Below are 23,540 nucleotides of genomic sequence, written 5' to 3' on the forward strand. Positions count from 1 at the left end.
CCTTTGTGACTTGTGCTAGAAGTCGCACACACATTAGGTGGTGCTATCCCTTGCATGCCTGACATCGCGTAAAAGGATAGCTTAGTTAATAATCAAACTGACATTGATTATTGGGTCTGTCATTTCACGGCATCATCAGCCTACTAGACATGTCCTGTACAATGTTGTTGTACTCCTAAGCGAAACAATATGAACTGCTATGTAAACCAATGGATTTGATCTATGCAGGCTTCTGTAAAGCCCTTGACATGGTCTCGAAATTGGAGAGATATGGATTTGATGGGTGGGTGATTCGGTGGATAACAAACCAGTTAGATGATCGTATTCAGAGAGTAAAGGTAAATGACTTGAAGTCCAGATGGAGATTCGTGACACGTGGTGTCCTTCAGTGGTCTGTACTGGGACCGGTGGTGTTTAATGTCTTCATCAATTATATTGACAATGAGACTGAATGTAGCCTCAGCACGTTTGCAGATGACACCAAGCTGAGTGGGTGTAGTTGCCCCACCTGAAGGGCGGGATGTCATCCAGAGGGACCTGGACAGACTGGAGAAATGGGGCTGTGAGAACCTCATGAAACCAAGTGCAAAGTCCTACATCTGGATTGGGGCAATCCCCGGTTTCAGTACAGGATGGGGGATTATGTGATTGAGAGCAGCCCTGCAGAGAAGGACTTGGGGTGCTGGTCAATGAGAAGCTCGACATGAGCCAGCAATGTGCGCTTGCAGCCCAGAAGGCCAAACGTGTCCTGGGCTGCATCAAAAGAAGCGTGGCCAGCAGGGTGAGGGAAGTGACTCTGCCCCTCTGTTCCTCTCTTGTGAGCCCTCATCTGGTGTACTGTGTCCAGTTCTGGAATCCTCAACATAATAAGGATGTGGAACTGTTGGAACAGGTCCAGGGGAGGGCTACAAAGATGATCAGAGGGCTGGAGCACCTTCCATACAAGGACAGGCTGAGTGAGTTGGGGTTGTTCCGCCTGGAGAAGAGAAGGCTTCGGCGAGATCTTATAGCGACCTTCCAGTACCTGAAAGTGCTACAAGAAAGCTGGGGAGGGACTTTTTACAAAGTCTTCTGGTGATAGGACAGGGGGAATGGGTATAAACTTGAGAGGGGCAGATTTAGACTAGACATAAGGAAGAATTTCTTCACCATGAGAGTGGTGAAGCCCTGGCCCAGGTTGCCCAGGGAAGCTGTGGCTGCCCCATCCCTGGAGGTGTCCAAGGCCAGGTTGGATGGACCTTGGCCAGCCTCATCCGGTGGGAGGTGTCCCTGCCTATGGCAGGGGGATTGGAACTAGATGATCTTTAAGGTCCCTTCCAACCCAAACTATTCTATGATTCTATGATCTCCAAATCACTTCTGGACATAACAACACTTTCTACTCTCAGTCTTGCAGCCCCCTAAATGCTGCATCAAAACCCAAAGCTTCAATGTATTTGTACAATAAGTAATTATGAGCCACTCCTCCACATATGCCCGTGGTGCTTAAGTATGTGAGAGTTTACTTTTGGTGACTGCTTACCTGCTCTAGGAAAGCATTCCAGGGCTTGCATCCTACTGTGCTTGGAGATCATTGTGCTCCCAGAGTTGTGCAAGGAGCCTGCTTTGCAAATGCAGCTGTTTCCAACACCTGAGCTGCTGATGTCAGGCACAAGGTACCACTGACCTTGCTCTCCCTGTCACTTTGTTGTGATTTGAGCTAAATTATAATTAGTTTTGTGACTAACTCAGTAGCTGTAAGTAACTTCATTATCTGAAAGCTAACTGCATGTTCTTGAGACAGTGTCCTCCCAAACTGATAACACAGGGCACTGGTGTGCTCAAAGCCCAATGCTTATACTTATCCCTATAGTAACCAAGGCCATCGTCAAGCTGGTGGAAAAAGGCCACATCTGCGAGGAGGGACAAATAGGAGAGGTGACTCTAAACTGACCAACAGAGTATTCCATCCCATATAAATCATACTCAGTATAAAACTGAAAGATTACAAGGGTCTCATTCTTCTTTTGTGACAGCAGATGTCCAGTGAGGACTTCATTTGTCTGATTGCTCCTGATCCCAGATCTGTGCAGTCCTGAATCCAGTTCCTGAGCTCTCCTCCCTCCAAGCCGTGGACTTATTCTCTCATGTGTGCTCTGCAGTATTTGTGGTGACACACAGTTATTGACGGGTGGGGGCGCAATCTCATATATTGGTGATTATTTTCATCTTTGTAATTATTATCATCATTGTTATTATTACTATTATCACTTCGTTAAAGCTGTAGTTTTAATTTCCAATTTGTAAGTCTTTTTCCTCTCATTTTCCTCTCCCCTTTCCCTGGGTGGGGAGGGGAAGGGATTTGGGAGCCCAACTGCATGGTTTCAGCTGCCAAAATTTATCTGTGCTGGGGCTAAACTGTGACACACTTTCACACTGAGTTGTGACAAATGGTAAATTTGTTCATTTACATCATTCGCCACCAGAAATACTTCTACAGCTGTGCAGGGTTGCGAGGAAAGGGTGTTTTCCTCAAACTGATGTGTCAGCGAGCTGAGATATTTTCAGTGGAGTGCTTAGGACTTCCCCTCGTGGAGGCTGCAGTTCTCAGCTATTTTTTTGCTGTATGTTTGGCCAGTATCCCCAGACATGAGACACTTTGCCACAGGAAAAATGGGAGCGAGTGAGTTGTCAGATATGGGTCTGACATCAGTGAACTGGCTTCTTGGAACAGAAAGTGAAAATAGAAACTGCAGGAGGCTGGGGAGATTTGACCTTCACAGCTTGCTGCAGTGTGCAGGAAAACAGGGACAGGGACAACCAGGATGCTGGTATCCTACTGCACAAAAAACGGAAGAAACTGGAATAGTGTAAAATGTGAAAACAATTACAATGAAACAAAACCACAGTGGTAAAGTCATCCCAGCCCACACAGACCAAGCCATGGCCAAGACTAAGAAGTGTAAAAGTCAAGGTGGTAAAGCAGCACTGTCTATTCATAATGGGGAATCTTAAAAAAAAAATAATAGGAGGTGGCATGGGGTCCAAATTACCCCAAATCATGGCATTGCTGGGAAGCAGCTAAATGAAAGAAAAAACCCCAACAACTCTACATATCCAAAACAGGAGGAAAAATATATACAGAAGGCAGAAATGACCAGATGGTATTTTTATGCTTTATTTATTGATTATTTTCAACAGCCTAACAAAAATTACTTAACTCACTAACATTAATGGTTTCTTCAAGTGAAAGCTATTTGTTTCACACCACCACAAGGGTAATTAGCAAGCTATTTAGACAGCACAAAGTAGTAACAAAGTATCTTTATGATATAATTTAAACCATAAGTTGGAAGCAATGGGAAGAATATAGTTTTATAGTTTCAAAGCTGACTTAAAAGTTGTATTTAAGCTTAAACACAATATAAGACACAGAACCAGGACCCCATTATCAAGAGCTGGCCACAGGCACTCCTACTTCCCCTCTGCTCCAGCGTGGCTCTGAGTGTCTTCTGCAGGGTTAAAAAAAATATGACAGCATCCATGTTCCTTTTCATACATTATCCATCCTGATTTCATATTTAAAACCCCAAACACTAATGACATTTCTACCCTGAAAAGGAAAAGAAGGCAAAGATTGCAGCCTTATCATAGCTGTTATTGTAACAGCGGCATAAAAGCTTTCCAGCAGATGGTTACATGATGCTATCCATGATGAGAGATGTAATAACACAAAGCTAAAGTAAGTGTTTGGTCAAATAAAAGCTAGTAGTGGATCTACCAGTTTTGGGGATCAGACCGAAGACACGGGAAAAGTACAGACCAGATTAACTGGAAAAATTAGATACACAATCGGATAATTGACAACAAGTACAGGTGCTGCACTCCCAAGACCCAAATTCTGTAAAGGCTACACCTCTTCATGGCAGGAGGGTTGGAACTTTATGATCTTTAAGGTTCCTTCCAACCCAAACTATTCTATAATTCTATGATTCTATAGGGAAGCATTCGAGGAAGCAAATGATGTGCAAAAAGAACATAAACTGATGAAAAAAGATTACTTTCCTTAGCTGACTGACACAAAAGTGACTTAAATACAACAGCTAAACAAAATAACTTCTTTCTTCTAAGTGTTTGAATAGTAAATTAACTGATACATCTTCGGTTGTTAGACTTAACAGTTGACGGTTGATACATTTCTTTATTCAATTCCTTTTGCTTTCAATTCTGATCGAACCCGCCGTAGATACTCAGGATCAGGGTAACCAAAACTAGGAGGAGAAGAAAAGAATTGTTTGGACTACTTCTGCAATGAAGCACTCAACAGTTCTACAGAACTTTCTCATCAAAATCTCTTACACTGCTTCACAGATTTTATGCACTGACTTCTTACCCTGCAGAGAAAACAGACCCTATTTTGCAGGTCAGAAAGGTGGCACAGACAGAGTAAAGCTAAAAGCTTAAGGAGCTGCTGAATTTGATCATCCAAACTGACATTAAGAACTTGATTTTCAAAGCCGCCTGCTGTCTCACTTGAAAATGACAGGGCCTTCACGTTTTCTAAAAATCAGACCTGAAGCACATGTTAGTGAGCATTCAAGACACGACTATAATGGCACCTCTGGATTTTTAGTGAACCACCCAAAGTGTGTGTGAAGCAAGTGATAACTAGGGCGAGCATTAGGGCAGAGTCGGGGATAAAGGAAAACCAACACTTTTTGCTCTTTTATGATCAAGGAAGGAAGATCTAGACATCAATCTTTAGAGCTTGCAGGAGGACACCTACCCCTGAGAGGCTGCAACATGCTTAAAAGGATTGCTCTAAGCCTCCCTCTTGTCTCTGTAAGATTTTTTCCAGGAGCTAAACAGTTTACTGATATAACCTGTAATTAATCATACCTTTAAGAAAGGTCGATTGTATGTGCTAAACGGCTGCAATGTCCTGACCTTGACTGAAAGATCATTATACACTGAGGAATTAGTGACCCACATCACAGTTAACCTGGGCAGGCTCAGCCCTGTGCTGTGCTGCGATTCACCCAGCTCACTCTAACAGAGGAGGCAGCTCCCACTCAGGACTGCGGATTACGCCACCTGCGTGTTCTTGCCCTTGTCTAGAAGTGCAGCAATTCCTCAAGAAATGCTGAATGGATTTGCCTTCTACTAAGAAAATCCCGTAATAGCTTGAACGACTAAAATGGGGTAACCATTTCTAAGGACAGGGTCAGCATGGCATCCCATGCTGTGATCAGAGGCCCACCGAACGCTGCGCAATGTAGGGCTCCTAGCATCTAAAAGGACATAACTGTATCCATACTACAGTCTCTTTCTTCTTGCTGTTAGATCTAATAAGTAGAATTTTAAACTTTATTTTAGCGTCTGAGTCCAGTTTGCACTGGGATCATAATGGACCAGTGCCTCCTGGTGCAAAACAGCAGAATCAGAAGAGCTATCAAGAGTTTGCTGTCCTGTCCTGAACTAGAAGTAGTTTCTCATCCGGGTAGTTACTGACTGAGTAGGTACCTTCACAAAACTCAGTGGTGAATGAGGGGTCTGAGGGGCAACAGAAGACTAAGCTCATCCTTGTTCCCACTGTCCAAAATAGTAAAAATAATTCAAGTCCGCATCCTTAGAGCATTCCACAATCACTTTGTTAACAACAAAATCTGAAAGCTTTAATATGGAAAATATCCAGGGTAGCCTTCCTGGCACATCTGAGTAGCAATAAAATTACATAAAGGGAAGAATACTTACTTTGTGGGTCCTCCCACTATGGAAGTTTTGTGGTGAATATCATTCCATGTGATAACACCTTTTGCACCAGTGGTACGTGACTGCCCCACTGTGAAAATCAATTTCTGGTCAAAGGCTCTTCTGAGGAGCTGCAGAACTTCTCGCCCTTCCTTATTGTCAGGTAAATATGCTATTCGAGAAGTTGCACAATAAGGTTTTCCAGGGTCTGGATGGTTGCTCTGTTTTGTAGAAAAACAAAACAAAACCACGTTGTATAACAGAAATGCTCTGAATATGTGAAAATCACACACCTCAGCTTTTGTGACACTTTCCATCCTGTCTTCAGTTCAGAATGACATACCAGGACTGATGACAGATTTTGATTTTTTTCCTCATTATATAATTTCTTTCATATAAGTTTCATTCACATTTTCTCGTCATCATCATGCATCCATTGTTAATTTTTGTTTTTTCCTCTTTGCTCTCCCAAATGCATGTCATCCCACACTCAACTTTTTAACCTATCCCATTTTCAGTCCTAGTCATGACTCTAAGCACATAGCATAAGCTGATTTCTCACCTGGAAAGGTTACAAGCCAGCCAGCTATTCATTTTTGTCCATTGGGGTCAGCAGCTAACAGAAAGCCTCAGGGAATCCTCCTTATACTCACAACATTTTGTTTACATTATATCACTCCATAGATTTCAGTTCCAGTGTACAAATCAAAAACCTGGTGCTTGTAAAATGGAGGGCTACCATATGACTATTTAATTCCTTCTGTATTACTCAATCAGACCCAAAAATACTGAACTAAATACTTGCAGATCTGTACAGAACAAAGAAGTGCCTCTCCTGGTTATGCATTAAAATGCCGGAAAAATAGTTAATTTTATATTCAATATTGGTTTTGTTGCAGGAAAAATATCTTCTATAAATCTTTAAATATACTTACAGTTTGAATACCAGCATACATGTTATACGTAATCACAATAGTATTACAATGGGGATAACCAGGGAGAGCTGTAGGAATCGTTCTAGCTGACATTGCTCCCTCTGGTTGGTCTCCTTTCATGCTTCCATAGACAGTGTTACAAACAGGACAAGCTTGCTTGTAAGCCATGGCCCGATCAATGCAACTTTTGCAAAATGCATGATTGCACTTTTGCAGTATTTCTTTATTTTTAATTCCGTCCATGCAAATGGGACACACATCTTTGTCGCCTTCTTCTGTCTTTGCCTTAGCCTGCCCTTCAGAAGAAACACTATCCTTTTGCCTGCCATTATATTCCTTCTCAGATGCTCCTGTAGCTTCTTGATAGCCGAGATCAGAGGACAGACGTGTCTTATTTTCAGTTTGCATTGAGTTTTCAGTGTTAAGAAGACTCATAGTGTGGTTTCCAGCAGCATAAAGATAGTTCGGTAAACCACGTAAGATGGTTTTCTCTTCCTTCTTTTTAAGTTTTACATGCAGATCTTCCAATTGTTTTCCATTAAGTTCCATATTTAATTTTTTCTTCTGATCTTCTGAAAGCTTTGAGCTGATGCGTTTTCCTCTTAACATTGCAGACGCATGCTGAAAAGCATTGATGAAACTTTCAGCAGCATGTGAAGACATATCAAAAGTTTTGGTCCTAGGCCTAAATATTATGAGCGTCTTCTGCCCAACTGACCTGTCTTTCTTTTCTATTACCACATCAAATTTGTCTTCAATGTCTTCAACTTCTTTGGTCAACACTGTTTCCAACAATTTAAACACAGAAGTATCAACTTCAATTCCATTCTTGTATTTGTACAGTTCAGATGATATTTTCATATTCTTTTCAGCTTGGCTGTTCTCACGTTTCCCTGCTAGAAATTTTTTGGCAGCTGAAATCTCACTCGCTGGACCACGGAGTAGCAATTGATCCCCTTCCTCTTTGGCAAGAAGATTACTAAACCTAGCATTTAATTCCATTATTGTCTCAGTTAACGTGTAACTGTTTGTTATGGGAATCTTTTCCTGTTTCAGATCTTTTATCTTTTCCTGAAAAGTCCTGATAAAAAAATCGTTAGCTTTTTGTATTGATGCAGGACTTTTATCAGAAGTGAAGCACACTGATGTGTTTCCATCATAGCGATCTTTACTTCTTATGCACACTCCAAAGCTTTCACGTAATATCTTGATTTCTTCTTTGCAGGTATGATTGAAATATTCATATAGAGCTGACGGAACTGTGAACTCACTCGTATCTTCAGTATTCAGACCATTTTCATCTTCCAAACCCTTCTTACTTTCAGAATGTGAAAAATCATGGTTTGGGGCATTGCCTTCAAGGATATCCTTAAAGTAGTGATAAGCTTTTTCGATATCTGTAAAATCTCCCGTCAATTTCTCAGAGCCATTAACATCAGGATTTCCTTCTCTTTTTAAATTCGGACATATAATGGTAACTTTCTCCCTTTGCTGTTCAGTGAACATGCTGGTATTCAAAGTTGCAGATACGGTAAGAAATATCTAAAGAGAAGACAAGAAGATATCAGCATTAGGATTTTTTTCTAAGGTTTCTTGCTGCTTCTGTATTTTGAGTAAGAAAAAGCTCTACATGTCTCAGCAGGGCCAGATTTCTATGGACACATTTCTACACAGTGTCTCTTTTATGTCATGTATACTGACATTACACACATTTAAGTAAAGCAATCTGCTTCAGCGTCAGCAGCAGCAATGAAATTTGTTAACATCATCAGCATTGTGGGAACAAAGACAACAGCTTTGCTGCTTAGTTTGAGACTGTGACCATTACTCCTCCTGACCTCTGGTAATGCGAACACCTTTTTAGAAGGCTCACGGCCCTCCTCTGTGACCAAGCAAGTCACGTGTTGGTTCCTTTTCCCCCATTATGAGGCCCTGAAGGGGCCATGCAGACAAAACAAACAGATTTCTTCTTCCCCTCCCTGTTGTGCTCAAGATTCCTGGGCACTAGGCCGGTTACTGCTCTCCTCATTGGCCTTGAGGGTCCCAGGCATCCCGCCAAGCAGGTAGTGATGAGCCCACCACACAAGAGGGAAGCAGAACTGCATGCAGAGCACTGCCTACAAAAACAAGCAGTTATAAGTCCTAGGCAGGATCCTGGATGACAGCTGCTGCTGGACAGCGAGATCCGCGATCCACTGGTGGCCAGGGACACCTCCACCGTCCTCTGCTTCCTCCAAGGACAGAGTGAATGACTTGCATTCTTTTACATGTTTTTCAAGTCTAGATTATGATTGTTGTATTGATACAGCAGGCCAAGTATTACAATTTGATATGATCTACAGAGGGTCCAGGTGGTTCAAAAATATAAGCTGAGCTGTGCTATAAAATTTGGTGCTGTGCTACTTATAAAATTCTGCTACACTGAATCTGCTTGTAGAAATCCTGTGCTATTCTGACTGTTAATTCTATGAAAATCCTGTTAAAAAAAAGAAAGCTTTAATTGTAACTACAACATAGTGCCATCAACACTCTGCCATGGATCTCCGAAAGAATCTGTCTGTCCCCTTAGTGTTGGGTGGCAAAGACACAACCTATTTTAACAGCACATATAAGTTATATTACATTGTTCTTTAATTATATTAGACTTTAGAGCTTCCTCTTACTATCTTTTTTTTTTTTCCCAAAAATTCTCAAACCCCAGTAACTGAGGTTTAAGGCAGAAAACAGGACTCCGAGAAATGGCAACAAACATGTTCACATCTCTACTTTGCACAGACAGAAGGATGGGGAATTTTGCAGTATACAGCTACAGATGCACGGGACCTTCAGGGCCTGACAATGAGGGGAAAAAGCTAATACGTGTGGATATCCTGTGGTCAAACACTCAAAAGTTGCTCTTTGCCCCTGTTTTATTGACTATGACAACGTGACTGACATGTGCTTGGAAGGGAATATTGAAGTGCAAAACAAAGCAACACAAAGGACTCGTGGAATGACGAGCGGGGCAGGTTGTGACACTGCCTGTTGCCGCTTCTCCTGACGTACCTTTCTGGTAATGTCTGTGTCTCCATGGCCTTTGGCTGCTGGCTGCTCCTGCTGAGGTGGGGAAGAGCTGGAAGGGACGGAGTAGCTGGGGGAGGCCTGGTTCTTGCTCAGGTCCCCTTCTGGCAGGATAACTATCTTCACGTGTCTGGCACCAATTTCCAAGACGTGATCCGTGCGGGATTCCACATTTTTCTTATCTGCAGTAACGTGGAGGATAGGCAGGTAAGGCTGATAAAGCCTGCAGCCCAGAAGGCCAGCTGTGAGCTGCATCAAAAGAAGCGTGGCCAGCAGCTTGAGGGAAGGGACTCTGCCCTTCTACTCTGCTCTGGTGAGACCACACCTGGAATACCGTGTCCAGCTCCGGAGCCCTCAGCACAGGAGGGACATGGACCTTTGGATCAGGTCCAGGAGGGCCACTAAAACGATCCAAGGCCTGCAACACCTCCCCTAACAAGAGAAGCTGAGAGAGTTGGTGTTGTTCAGCTTGGAGAAGACTCCAAGGAGACCTTATTGCGGCCTGTCAATACTTAGCGGACTTATAAAAAAGATAGGGAAAGACTTTTTAGCAGGGCCTGTAGCAATAGGACCAGGGGTAATGGTTTTAAACTACAAGAAGAGAAGTTTTGACTAGAAATTAGGAAGAAATTTTTCATGCTGAGGGTGGTGAAACATGAGAACTGGTTCCCCAGAGAGGTAGGTCCCTAGAAACACACAAGTTCAGGTTGGATGGGGCTCTGACAACCTGATTGTGTTGAAGATGACCCTTCTCACTGCAGGCAAGTCAGACTAGACGACCTTCACGGTCCATTCCAACCCAAACCATTCCATGGTTCTATAATCCACCTGAAAGCTTGATGGCTGCAAGCACCCACAGAGATCACTTTGCCAGGCCTGGGGGTGCAGGATGAAGTCCCTGGCAGACCCCTCGGGTTGGGGGGCGGCCCCTCAGGGCGCTCTCACTCCTTGTCCCACTGCACCAGCAGCAGCTGAGCCCCTGAATTCCTGAGCCCTGAGTCCCGAGCCCTGAGCTCCTGAATTTCCAAGCCCTGAGCTCCTGAATTTCCAAGCCCTGAGCCTCCAAGCTCCCGAGCTCTGAGCCCCTGAGCTCATGAATTCCAGAGCCCTGAGACCCCAAGTTCCCAAGCCCTGAATCACCAAGTTCTCGAGCCCTGAGCCCCCAAGTTCCCGAGCCCTGAGCCCCTGAGCTCATGAATTCCCGAGCCTTAAGCTTCCAAGTTCCCGAGCCCTGAGTCCCTGAGCCCCAAACCCCCAGGTTCCCGAGGCCTGAGCCCCGCCGGGCCGTACCCCGCTCCTGCTGGAAGTCCACGCAGTAGGTGCCGGGCTCGGGTCCCCTCCGCACCTCGCACTCGCCTCCCCCCGAACGCTTCGCGGACTGAAAGTAGCTCTGGAGCTTGAGGATGGGCTTCTCGCCGGCGCCGGGCGCGGGGCTGAGCCGCACCAGCAGCGCCGCCGCCATCGTCCCCGTCAGCCTCTCGCTTTCGCTTTCGCTCCCCGGCCGCGCGCCGCTCCCCGCTCCACAGCCCGGGACCCGCTCCAGCTCCCGGGACCCGCTGCTGCCGCTAGTCTCGCTCCCAGCTCCCGATCCCAGATCCAGCTCCCGGTACCCGCTGCTGCTCCCGGTCCTAGCTCCAGCTCCCGGTCCCAGTCCCGGTCTCCGCTGCGGTTCCCGCTCTCGGTCTCGGTCCCAGCTCCTGGTCTCAGTCCCAGCTCCCGCTACCGGTCCCAGCTCCAGCTCCCGGTCCCCGTTGCGACTCCCGCTCTCGGTCCCAGCTCCCGGTCTCGATTCCAGCTCCCGGTCCCCGCTGCAGGTCCCGGTCTCGGTCTCGGTCTCGGTCTCGGTCTCGGTCTCGGTCTCGGTCTCGGTCTCGGTCCCGGTCCCCGCTGCGGGTCCCGGCGCGGAGGCAGCGCGGTCGTTCCCGGTAAGAGCGGGCCCGGGCTCAGCCCCCGGGGCTGGGGGGCGCTGCCCTGTGTCCCGGCGCTCGGGACAGGAGCTCCCCTTCACCCCTTCAGAGCCGCCCTCCGGCCGCAAGCGGCCCCCCCCCGGGGCTCACCGCGGCGTCCCGTGCTGCTCAATAGCACAGAATCCTAGAATGGTTGGGGTTGGGAGCGACCTTAGAGCCCGTCCAGTTCCAACCCCAGACATCTCCCACCGGGCCAGGCTGCTCCAAGCCCCGTCCGACCTGGCCGTGAACGCTCCTGGGAATAGGGCATCCAAAACTTCCCAGGGCAACCTGTGCCAGGGCCTCTCCGCCCTCACCGTGAAGAATGTTTTTACTAATGATCTGGACGAAGGGATTGAATGTACCCTTAGGAAGTTCACAGATGACACTAAGTTGGGAGAAAGTGTCGATCTCCCTCTGCAAAGGGATCTGAAGAGGCTGGGTTGACGGCCTGAGGCTCACACGATGAGGGTCAACAAGGCCAAGTGCCAAGTCCTGCACTCGGGACACAACAACCCTGTGCAGCTACAGGCTTGGGGAAGAGTGACTGGAGAGCTGCCTGGAGGAGAGGGACCTGGGGGTGTGGGTTGACAGGCAGCTGAACATGAGCCAGCAGTGGCCCAGGTGGCCAAGAAGGCCAATGGCATCTTGGCTTGTATTAGAAACGGCGTGACCAGCAGGTCCAGGGAGGTTATTCTCCCTCTGTACTTGGCACTGGTGAGACCGCTCCTCGAATTCTGAGGTCAGTTTTGGGCCCTCGCTACAAGAAGGATGTTGAGGCTCTGGAGCGAGTCCAGAGAAGAGCAACAAAGCTGGGGAAGGGGCTGGAGAACAGGCCTTATGAGGAGCGGCTGAGAGAGCTGGGGTTGTTTAGCCTGGAGAAGAGGAGGCTGAGGGGAGACCTCATTGCTCTCTACAACTACCTGAAAGGAGGTTGTGGAGAGGAGGGAGCTGGGCTCTTCTCCCAAGTGACAGGATGAGAGGAAATGGCCTCAAGTTGCACCAGGGGAGGTTCAGATTAGACATCAGGAAAAATTAATTCGCCAAAAGGGTTATTAGGCACTGGCAGAGGCTGCCCAGGGAGGTGGTTGAGTCACCATCCCTGGGGGTGTTTTAAAGATGGGTAGATGAAATGCTTAGGGATATGATTTAGGAGTGGACGGGTATGGTCGGGCTTGATGATCTCAAAGGTCTTTTCCAACTTAGTGATTCTATGATTTCCTGCTTCTCCCCACCTGCAGGCTTGCTGGAGGTGGAGGAAGCTGTGGTGGTTTTGCCCACAGCACCTGTTTACTGTGATTTCAGCTCTGAGCAGCGTTTGAGATATTAGAAAATCCACACTGGTGTCTGAAAAGGTGGTGCTGCCAGCACTGCTTGCAACAGGATTCCCGCTGTGGGAACACAGCCTGCCAGGTAGTACCACATGTTTTGGCTTCCTTGGGTTTTCACCATAAAGTTACAATCCAGAGAGCTCAAACTAGAGGAGCAGTTCAAGTAAGCCATCCCTTAGCCCTTCACAAAGCATGTTCCTGTATTTGAGTTGGACATTGCCAGCTACAGCCAGCAAACTGGAAAGCATTGACGTGGGATAGCCAGTAGCAAGCTGAAATGTATAAATTGGTTATGAATCAATGTTATTATCGATTACTTCAACAGCATTTGCTTGCATTTCTCCTTTCAAACTAAGAGCTCAGAAATGTTTTGATGAATCAGTGTGAATCCCTCATAAATGTAAAGCGTTACAGTCTTTTACAAGCAGGTAGCGTGCCCCGGAGGAAAGTTTCATTAAACTTGTGTAAATTGATTTACACTAATTAACATAACTACTGCATATGGTACTCCTGATATCTTCCAGGAGAGGGCTGTATGGCCACAGAGAAAATACAAAACCCGCACCACTCTTTAGCATTATTTTGGTACTCTTAAAAAACGTGTTTTAAAGAAACCTTCTGAATTTCTAAGTTCCTTACCAAGAAGGAACTTGCTTGTGGGCTTTAGGCGCAGACCAAAGAAGAGCCACAGAACTAAAGACAAAGTTCAGCATAGGATTTCTGTGGCACGGTTAAAGGAGTGCATCAGCAAGTTTGTCTTTGTGGATGTGGCTGTGTGTTGCTGACTCTGCAAACACTTGGGGTAATCGCCCTTGGACCTCGCTGGAAATCAGTAACAATGTGCTAAGAATGCCCGGGAGAGGGCAGGGGCAGGCTTCAGCCCTCTCAGCAAAACAAGTTCAGAGGGGGAGAAGTGGTGTTTTCTGCTTTTGCAAGCATTTTGAAGCTCTGATTATGGTGTGGCTTTTCACTTTTGGTTTCTCTGCTGGTGTTTTAGTGGCAAGTGCAGCACAGCATCACAACAAAGCCCTGTAGCATCCATTTCAAAGACGTTCCTCTTGTACTTGTCTGCACCATCTTCTTCCTTCTCACTATTTATTCTCAGCCAATTTAGTTGTGCTGCTGCATCAGTCTTCGAGGTTGGTGCTTTTACTTAAATTTCGTGTTTTGGCTTGGGATTATTTTAATCCGGATTATGTCACTGAATCATTTAGGAATATGTCTCTGACAATGGCTGTGTCAGCTTAATGGTGAGAGAATAAACAGTAAAAAGAGAGTGAGGGAGGAACGAGTAGCAGAAGGAGACACATCTTAACCAAGCTTCCTTCTCTGGTAAACACACAAACTCAAGCCCTCAAGTCACCACAGGCTCAGTGATACTGCTGTCATCTTTTACAGCCTTCGGAAGAAGTATAGGGAAAGAGAAGTCATCGGTCATTTCTAAGGAAAAGGTATTTACCCCAGGGACCTACAAGCCATATGCTGGTAATCCCTCTGCTGAAAGGACCCTGAGCAGGATGTTTAGGGGCTCAGGGCGTATTTCACCAGGTCTGACATCTGCTGGGTCACAAGAAGGGAATCAGAAGACAGACTGCTTCACAGGAGGGTGTGTGGTCTCTTGGAGGATGCTTATCAGCTGCTGGCCACTCCCATGTTGGCCCGTGTTCAGTTACGGGAAGGGAGCTGGTTGCTGATGGGAAAGACGTAACTCAAAGTATTCACGGGCTTACGGGGAACATGAACAGCATAATACTGTTTCTCAGAATCCAAATACCTTAAGCTGGCAGAGTGTGCTTTAACTTTTCACTTTCCTGAAACTCACGCTGCTGTGATTCATAAGGTATTGGAAAGAAAGAGGAGAAGGCCTTGAGGAAAGGTAGGAAAGGAGTTACTAGATGGGGAGGTTAATTTAAACATTATAATGAACAACACTCGAGGCCTTGATTTCTTTGCTTAGCTGAGGGTTCGAAGCCCATGAAAAGGGGAGAAGAGAGGATCAGACTATGCCAAAAAATATAGTATATAACAACAGTAGGATAAGATTGAGAGCTATAAACCACACTTCTATATAAAAAGCAATGTTTTTAGACAGTAGTGTCTTGGATTTCACTTTATATTATTCTGTATCCTAGGGCCAAGCATGGTGATGACTGACAACAGCTTGATGATCCCCATCAATAAAGATGCCTATGAAGTTCTTAAGAGAAGAGAGGACTGCCTAAGTAGTCTCATTTGCAAAATGTTTGCTTGCACATTGACATTTAAAAGTACAAAGTGCCCTGTTGAAGTATACAGGAAAAAACTAAAGCAGGGAGTCGACATTTGTGTTTGTAAGGATGATCTCACAAGATACAAGGCTGATGCTTTGGTGAATGCAGCTAATGAATATCTAGATCATAAAGGAGGCCTTGCTTTAGCCCTTGTGAAAGCTGGAGGGCCAGAAATACGAGAGCAAAGCGATTTTTATATTCAAAACTATGGAAGAGTCGCAACTGGCAAAATAGCAGTGACAGGTGGAGGGAAGCTGCCTTGTAAGAAAATTATTCATGCAGTTGGTCCAAGGTGGAACAATTATGAAAAGGAAAGATGTTGTGGCCTACTTAAGGAAGTTATTGTGAATGTTCTGAAGTATGCTAGTGCTCCAGAAAATACTATAAAGTCTGTGGCTATCCCAGCAGTGAGTTCAGGTACTTTTGGATTCCCGCTCGGTCTGTGCGCTCAAGTGATTGTAATGGCTATAAAGGAATTTATTGAGGCAAGTCCACCAAGCTGTCTCAGGGAAATCTGCCTGGTGAACATTAATGAGCCTGCAGTTGCAGAAATGAAGATGGCCTGTGAAAAATTCCTGGGTGATAACTCTTCACTTCAGGAAAATCTTCCAGCATCACAAGGCCAGACTTTAGTTTCCATCAAACACGGAGGCATTCGCTTGTACATCGTAAGAGGACTCCTTGAAGAGCAGAAGGTAAGCCTGTCCTGTAATATGTTGAACATGGAGTTGCCTCCAAGTCTTTGCAGGATTCGGAGCCCAAGAGTTTAGAACACATACTGTATTGGTCCACTAATTAGTCACCTTCTCTGCCTGAGAGAATTTACAAATGGTAAATCAATTATATCAGCAAGCAGTTGGCTTTTTACCCAAATGGGCATTAAACATTAGAACATTTTTGTTTCTTTTTTATATACATAGTGTTGTGGTAGTATAGGAAGCAGCTAAAGACTGGACGATTAATAATAAGTGAGAGCAAAGGATTGCAAAGTTGACAGCGTGGGGAATTTTGTTAACTGGTTCTACAGCACTGAAAGATACTGCATGCCTTCAAGACTGTGAGGAAAATATGCTCCAAAATCTTGTATATTTAGATAATCTTCAACAATTAAAGTTAGAACGATTAATGCTGTTATCAGCATTCTGTAAACAATTTTTTTTTTTGCATTTTGCATATTTAATTTGAAATACAGAAGACTTATGGGAATCTGCTGTTTCCTCTGGGAATTGGAAACAACCGTATTTTGTGACCCTGCCAGTTTGGTGACAAACTCTTGCTACCCTAACATGGGGAGCATCTGCGTGAGCTGGGATAACAGACATAGCCACAGTTCTCTCCTCCTCACTGATAACTGGCTGTGGAATTGCATTTGATGAGGCACATATGGGTCACTTCTATAGCTGTGGTAATAATTCTGTTGAATACACCCTGATGATTTGAACAGGTCTTACATACACTGTTGGCTTCTGAAAAAAATGTATGCATTTACTGCAGTAAATGTATTCCATGTATTTCAGTGCTGCCCTTAGTAAGAGAACCTTTCAAAGAGCTGGTCTGCAGCAGGCAGGTTTTTATAAGGGAATTGTTCCTAGGAAAAGCTCTCTTTATAGTAGCAGAGCTTGCAAACAGTAAACTTGGAGTATACTGAAACTTTGCACTCTTTTCTTCCAGACTACAGCTGTTGTTAATTTTGTGTCTGTGAATGGTGAGCCTTACTCTCCAGTTTCAAGAAAGCTGCTGCAGAAAGCGGGTTCAGCTCTTCAGAATACACTTAAGCCTCGTCTTAGATATTCTTCGACTAACAAGGATCTCATAGTAACAGAAGGGTATAATCTGCCCTGTGAGATTTTACTGCATGTTGTATGGCTGCTGTACGGCCACCAGAAGGTGCGAGGTGATGATTGCTTGGACTGCATTTTAATTGATTTTCGTGTTGAGTGATGCGAGGACTAAAACTCTTGTTTTCCCTGCAGGAATTAAAAGCTGCAGTGGCAAAATGCCTGTATTATTTAAAGGACAGGCAGTCTCCCTCAGTTTCCTTTCCCGGAAGCAAGGTGTGGTCATTAAACCTGCCAGCTGATACAGTGGCAGAGGTCATGATTGAAGAGATTCTAAATTTTGCTAAGGCACACCCTGACACGGAGATGGATGTGCAGTTTGTCTGTGACCCACATGACAACAATGCCTATCAGGTAACAAATTTCTTGTTAACTACCAATAAAGAAAATCCCAAACTGTAAAAATATTCCATAGATGATGACAAATCAAGATAATCTGAATTCCAAACTACTTATAACATTTGTGAGTGGCAGATCCCTTTATGAAACTATTAATCTCATTAACAGGTATTATTAATCTTACAAAACTTATTTTTCTCTTTACTAAAGCCAAACTCTTCACCTTGTGGCTTGATAGCAAGGGGAGGGAGCTCTGAAATTACCATGACTATCCGCAAATTTGTAAGAAAGAGTCTATGTTTAACTCATCAGGGAATAAGCTTATTCCTCCACAGGAAATTTATTTAACTTTTTTTTTTCAATGAAGTTCCTAAGGCTAAACACTATCAACACATTATATGACCTAACATCATAGCAGGATTTCAAGTGCAGTGTGCCATTTTCCACTTGGCCAATGCAATTAATACACAATTTTAGATAGCCACGTATTATAAAAGTACAGAGTTTGCTTTTATTCCCATTTAGCTTTAACCATCCATTCTTTCAACAGGTGCAAGACTTAGGTGGAGGGCAGTTGCAACTGGATGATCTTTAAGGTCTCTTCCAACTCAATCCATTCCATGATTCTAAGATCAGATCCAGTCCCGTAAATTTTAAAGGAAGTTGTGTGACAGCTATGTGTTCTTCACTTAATCCCTTGATAATAAGGACACAGCAGAAACTCTTTTTGATGAAAAAAATAAGGAAAGGCAATTGGCCAGATAGCAAATCTGCTACCTAGCAGAGTAGCACCGCTCAGAGGCTTTCCTTGTGTGGTCATGAAGATGAGCTTTGGGGTAAAGGCAGGGGAATAGTCAGGATTTAAAATTGAATGATTCATCAGCACTAAACTGCAGATAATGAACACCTTCATTTACTGTGGTTCCATGAGTTCTGGATATGCCACAACCACGAGGAGTTGGTAAAGTTGCCATTCAGTTTGTAAAGTGTCATACCTTGGGAAATGTACAAATTTTTTGTAGAAAGTTTTGAAGAAATGAATTGTATATTTGACAACAAAGATTGCAAACTGCTCTTAAACTTTTCCCTTTCAAGCTTTTCCAGAGAAAATGTTACTCAGCAGCACACAAACTGGAAAAAAAGTATTACAACAGAAGTGATCATTTGAGTAAGTAATGAGCAGCAGAGGCATTTAAAGTATGTGAGCACTCCAGATAGGAGAATCTGAAATTGCATTCCTTTAAAAAGAACCTAATATTTGCATATGTATCTTGGGGAAAGAGTGGGGCAAAAATATGTGAGTGCTTTGCATTTTCACATTAATAGGAACGGGACTGGGTACTCCCTTTTACATTTTCAAACATAAAAATTATCATCAGTGCCTGACTTGTTGGAAGTCATTTAGTGGAAGGCAAATAAATTCTGTATGTGTATGGTTGGGGTTTTTTTTTCCTGGAAACCTTCCCTGCTGGTATCTAATCCCTTTTTATGTTTGATCATACCAGAAGAGTAGTGTTTCTTGCACTGTACATCTTGGATTACCTATAGGGATTTGTGACAGTAATTGAAAGCTCTTCACTCTTCCAATTCACTTGTATAAAAGAAAAATCTTTCTTCCAGATACAGCATCAAACAGTCAAAGCGTAAAAGAGTCTGCAAACAATGAGCTAGCTGTTGAACTTAAAGGGGACAGAGATACAGCATTGGAAGCAGCAGAATCATGGATCCGAAGTGTGGTACAAATTCAGGAAAGACAATGTGCTGTTATTGAAAACAACTATATTTTTAGCTTTGGTAAAAACGAGTTTGCACAAATGTCTCAGATGCAGCATTCTGGTGTATGTGTATCAGAAGAAGTGAGAGGTGGTAAAGCAAGACTGAGATTTCAGGGCCCACCTGATGCTGTGATTGATGCAGTGCTTGCAACTGAAAAAATACTGCTTTGCATGCAAGAGAAGACTACAGATACACAAAAGGAATTGCTGTACTTAATGGGTATGTGAAGTAAATAAGTGACTAAGTAAATAAGTGCTTAAATAAGGTCAAATATGAAGCACCATATATCTGTGTATTGTGGAGAGTGGACAGAGGTGCATTCAGTTCACACACATACTGAGCGTTGCTTTAATCACTGATGTCATTGTACCTTTATCATATGAGCCCCTGAACAACCATTTGTTAGCTTTAGTTACTCACTTGGCAATATTCCCAGTAGGGCACACTTTACAGAGGCACTGGCTGTTGCTGTACAACCAGCTGTAATACTAGCTTCCCCCAGGACAGCTTAACTTTAAAACCTGGCCTCTGGAGATATACAAAATTTGCACTTAATTAATTAACACATACCTTTGCCAGTCTCCTTTGCTGGCTACAGCTGGATCACTGGTGCAGAATTCACCAATGGACTTGTTCTGCAGAGCCCCTGACTTCCATTAACAGCTCATAGAACTGGTGACATCACAAAAAGATACCAAGTGATCCACTTTTCCTTGTGCTTGTAATAGTCCTTCAATACAGATACCATTATATGAAAAATGGACTGTGGAGAGATGCAATGGAAGAGATAAATTGCTTTTCTGTGACTCTCTCTCTTGTTTCTTTAATAAACGTAGAAAAAAATTAAATGAATATATATGCACTAGTCCTCTGGCATTACTTTGGCAAATGTTTAATATTCTTTGTTCTTAGCTAAACTACTAAACCGAAGTGTTGGATCCCTCTTCCTTGCCTTTGCTTTAGATATCTTAATATAATGGAAATTTTACTCCCTTATTTGTATCCAGGCCAGTCAGAATCAGGTCAGCTTTCAGAAGGACACCTTCACAAGACAAATACTACTAAATGCTTTGAGATTTCACTGGTGGAACCGCACCTTCTTGAGTTTAAAGACCGACAGAAACAGTTTGAAAGAGCTGGGCTTCATGTACTCAAGGTAAAGAGGGTATTCATGGAAAAACTAAATTTCCAGTGATATATTTGAACTAATGTATAACAAATGCTTAAAAAATGGACATGAATTATTTCAATACATTACTTTTAAAAATTAAGATCAAATCAGCCTAATCCTTAAAGTATATGTAGTCTTTAAACATAACACAAGTAATCACTCAAAAAGCGTGGTTAAATTCTGAGAAGTCGTTTTAACTGTACTGTATATTCTGTCTCTTACTTCATGCTCCAAATGTTCCTTTATAGGACCTCTAGAGAAATTTGAGATTGCTATGTTAGAATGAGTACAATATTCCAAGACACTAATGCAGTGTCTCTGTTTTCTTCTCTTTTTTCCCCCTGAGAGCTGTAAAGCTTTGACCAGCAAGGGCCAAGGTTCTCCACACCTTGCAGGACACCTGCAGTTCTTTAGGCAATAAGCACTCACATAGTGGTTGATACTCAGTCTGTTCAGCACAACTCGAGCTCACTAGGATATATTCCCACAGATTTCAATGAGGCCTGGGACAGCGGCATGGTTCTTTTTCTGTGGATCAGCCACACACTTCAGATCTCTTATCTGCTACATGGTCAATGCGTATAAGTAAATCAAAGTTTCTTACATTGAAGAACATAGCCTGAACAAAAGTACTCATGGATTTCACAGATATTGTTCTCTGCTTGCTTAAACTACGCTATTATTTATGTTACAGATTGAAAAGATAAATAATCGTCTTTTATCTGATGCATTCCAACAAATGAAAAAAGTAGTAAAACCAGGTGCCTCCAAAATAACCCACAAGTTATACCAGGAAGTTCCCGCTCAGTTCTGTAGCTCAGTGTGCCAAACTGGATTCCACAGGATGTATTCTCCACCAACAGGTAATAATTTGCTTTGGCATCTTCAGTCAAAATGAACACTGACTGACTACTAAAGTTGGATTAAAATCAGAAAAAAAAAGGCATTCCTAGACAGGTTTCTTACCTGCATTTAGAGTCATATGAGCTTACTTTTTTTGTCTACAGTAAGATTTTCCTGTGTTTCCTTCCTGATACTGTGGAGTCAGTAAGGCTTTCGGAGGATAAGCCTGGATTCTGACACTGTTGTCAGAATTGTTAATATACGCATAACAGTATGTGCAGGTTTTATTTTGTGGCATCTCTCTGAAGAAAATCAGCATCCTTATTTACTTGCTGCAAACACACATTCAGCAGCTCTGATGCTTTAAAGCATGTTCAAAAGAACTGTTGAGTAAGTGAGGCTGGAAGGTACCTGTGAAAGGGCATCTGGGCTAACCCCTTACTCAGATCAGGTGTGATCAGAGACAACAGGTAATGTCCCTGAGCAAACTGCCATTCAAACCAGAGCAAACTGGGAAGAAAGCTGTGGTGCCTATGAAGTATTGTAGTAGACAAATGTTTTCAGAAATGGAAATAAAAAGCATTTAGTGCTTCGTCCTGCAATAGGTGAGGGGTGCGATACTTTGCTTGTTAAATGCAGAATTGTGATTTCAGACAATATGTTCAAAAAGTGGAGAATTGCCTATCCCTGTCCGTGCAGCGTGCATGGCACATTCTCACACTTTCAAAGTAATAAATAGGATTATGGTCCAATTTAATTTCTTTGCATTTTTCCATGTGTACTGTAATAGCATTTTTATGTAGCATTCTACTTATAAATTCCAAAGGGTTTTTTTGTAGATAGCATTATTAAAATCTTACCTCCTCTGGGGCTTATCAGAGTCCCTAGCATGTGATGACACAAGTGTTTATATAAATACATTGTACTTTGATGCTGTCACTGGATTAACGGCTGAGTCTGAACAGTCACCAGTGAAGCAGCAGCTAAATCAGAATGGCCTTCAGTGGTTATCGCTCCCAATTTCAATGGGAGGTCAGTGCTAGCATCAAAGCCACTTACAGCAAATTTACTTCCAAAAGGATGGCATGCACTGAGCAGTAACATAACACCTAATACTGAAGCAGTGTCTTTGTAATACCACCCCAAAAGAACCAATTGTTAAAGGCTTTTTTTTTTATTCTTCTAAAAATTCTTCTTTCTTTTTCCAGAACAAAAATACGGAGCTGGCATCTACTTTAAACAGAACCCAAAAAGCCTCATCAAGGATAAAGATGTGTGGGAAACAGACTCTAAACTCTACGTGTTCGAGGCTGAAGTACTAACAGGGTTGTACACTGAAGGCAAGCAGTCTTACATTGTGCCACCAGCAGTGGAGGGGGATGCCACTGAGTTCTATGACAGTTTAGTAGATGATGTAAACAATCCTGACACCTTTGTCATTTTCAACAGTGTTGGGGCCCTTCCACTGTATTTGTTGACTTGTTCCCCAGTGCAGAAGTATATGGCCCCCTGAGGGAACCAGCAGCATCCTGAATGAGAATTTACCAGAACCGTAGCTGCTGGGAAGACCCTCTCAGAACGCAGTCCAGTACTTAGATTTTTAAGAGGATGCTTTACCTTGTAACATGCTGTGATCAAAATACCTTGTGCTAAGTGCTCCGAAACATCTGTGAACAGAAATGCAATTCAATACTCTAGGGAGTTTAGAACAAAATTATCCATGAATAGAAATGGAACGGAAAATATTACAAAATACAGTTTAACGTTTATCTGGTCATTTACTTAATGCCTTAACATGTGCTGCGCATGCGACTATACACTTGATGTTTGCATAGGTTTTCATTCTTCCACTACATTTTCTTAATCTGAAACAGCGTATTTATTAGTGACACCCAAGAAATCTCGGTTGTGTCTTTGATTCTTAAATGTTCTTTTGACTTAAATGGGCAAATGTATCAGGTGAAAACTGTTTCCCACTTTAGGGACATGCTATTGAATACACACAGTTATGACAAATGTAAGGCAGTATTTAATGATTTCTAATGGTAGCTGCTGTTATGGTTTGTACTAGTTAAGAGATTCTGAGCATTGTAGATGCCTGTATTCAAAATAAAAAGCATGAACGACACAGTCAGCCAACCTGTTATTTTTTTTCATAGTCTTAAGAACTTGACTTGGACTGGATTTGAGCTTCATATTCCTCAGCAGAATTCAATCTCTTTGAAAGGCAACAAAATAGTACAGCACTGGTTCAAGCTACAGCTTGAAAATGCTCTGCGATTAATCTACCTTTACCAATAT

At 43.3% G+C, this 23,540-nt stretch overlaps 2 protein-coding genes across 2 annotated transcripts; one reads left to right on the forward strand and one right to left on the reverse strand.

Annotated features, from left to right (window-relative positions):
* Positions 1-3,144: 3,144 nt before the first annotated feature.
* DTX3L (deltex E3 ubiquitin ligase 3L) lies at positions 3,145-11,213 on the reverse strand. The gene is made up of 5 exons (XM_069861496.1): positions 11,016-11,213; positions 9,711-9,907; positions 6,666-8,207; positions 5,734-5,951; positions 3,145-4,250 (listed from the first exon to the last, which is right to left on the reverse strand). Exons 1-5 carry the CDS (start codon positions 11,185-11,187, stop codon positions 4,181-4,183), a joined length of 2,199 nt encoding a protein of 732 aa, XP_069717597.1. The 5' UTR covers positions 11,188-11,213; the 3' UTR covers positions 3,145-4,180.
* Positions 11,214-12,637: 1,424 nt separating this feature from the next.
* PARP9 (poly(ADP-ribose) polymerase family member 9) lies at positions 12,638-23,367 on the forward strand. The gene is made up of 9 exons (XM_069861495.1): positions 12,638-13,084; positions 15,135-15,967; positions 16,944-17,166; positions 17,256-17,464; positions 18,545-18,617; positions 19,070-19,444; positions 20,233-20,381; positions 21,091-21,259; positions 22,448-23,367. Exons 2-9 carry the CDS (start codon positions 15,143-15,145, stop codon positions 22,750-22,752), a joined length of 2,328 nt encoding a protein of 775 aa, XP_069717596.1. The 5' UTR covers positions 12,638-13,084; positions 15,135-15,142; the 3' UTR covers positions 22,753-23,367.
* The last annotated feature ends 173 nt before the right edge of the window (positions 23,368-23,540 follow it).

This window comes from Phaenicophaeus curvirostris, chromosome 7 (assembly GCF_032191515.1).
Source record: "Phaenicophaeus curvirostris isolate KB17595 chromosome 7, BPBGC_Pcur_1.0, whole genome shotgun sequence".
Taxonomy (NCBI): domain Eukaryota; kingdom Metazoa; phylum Chordata; class Aves; order Cuculiformes; family Cuculidae; genus Phaenicophaeus; species Phaenicophaeus curvirostris.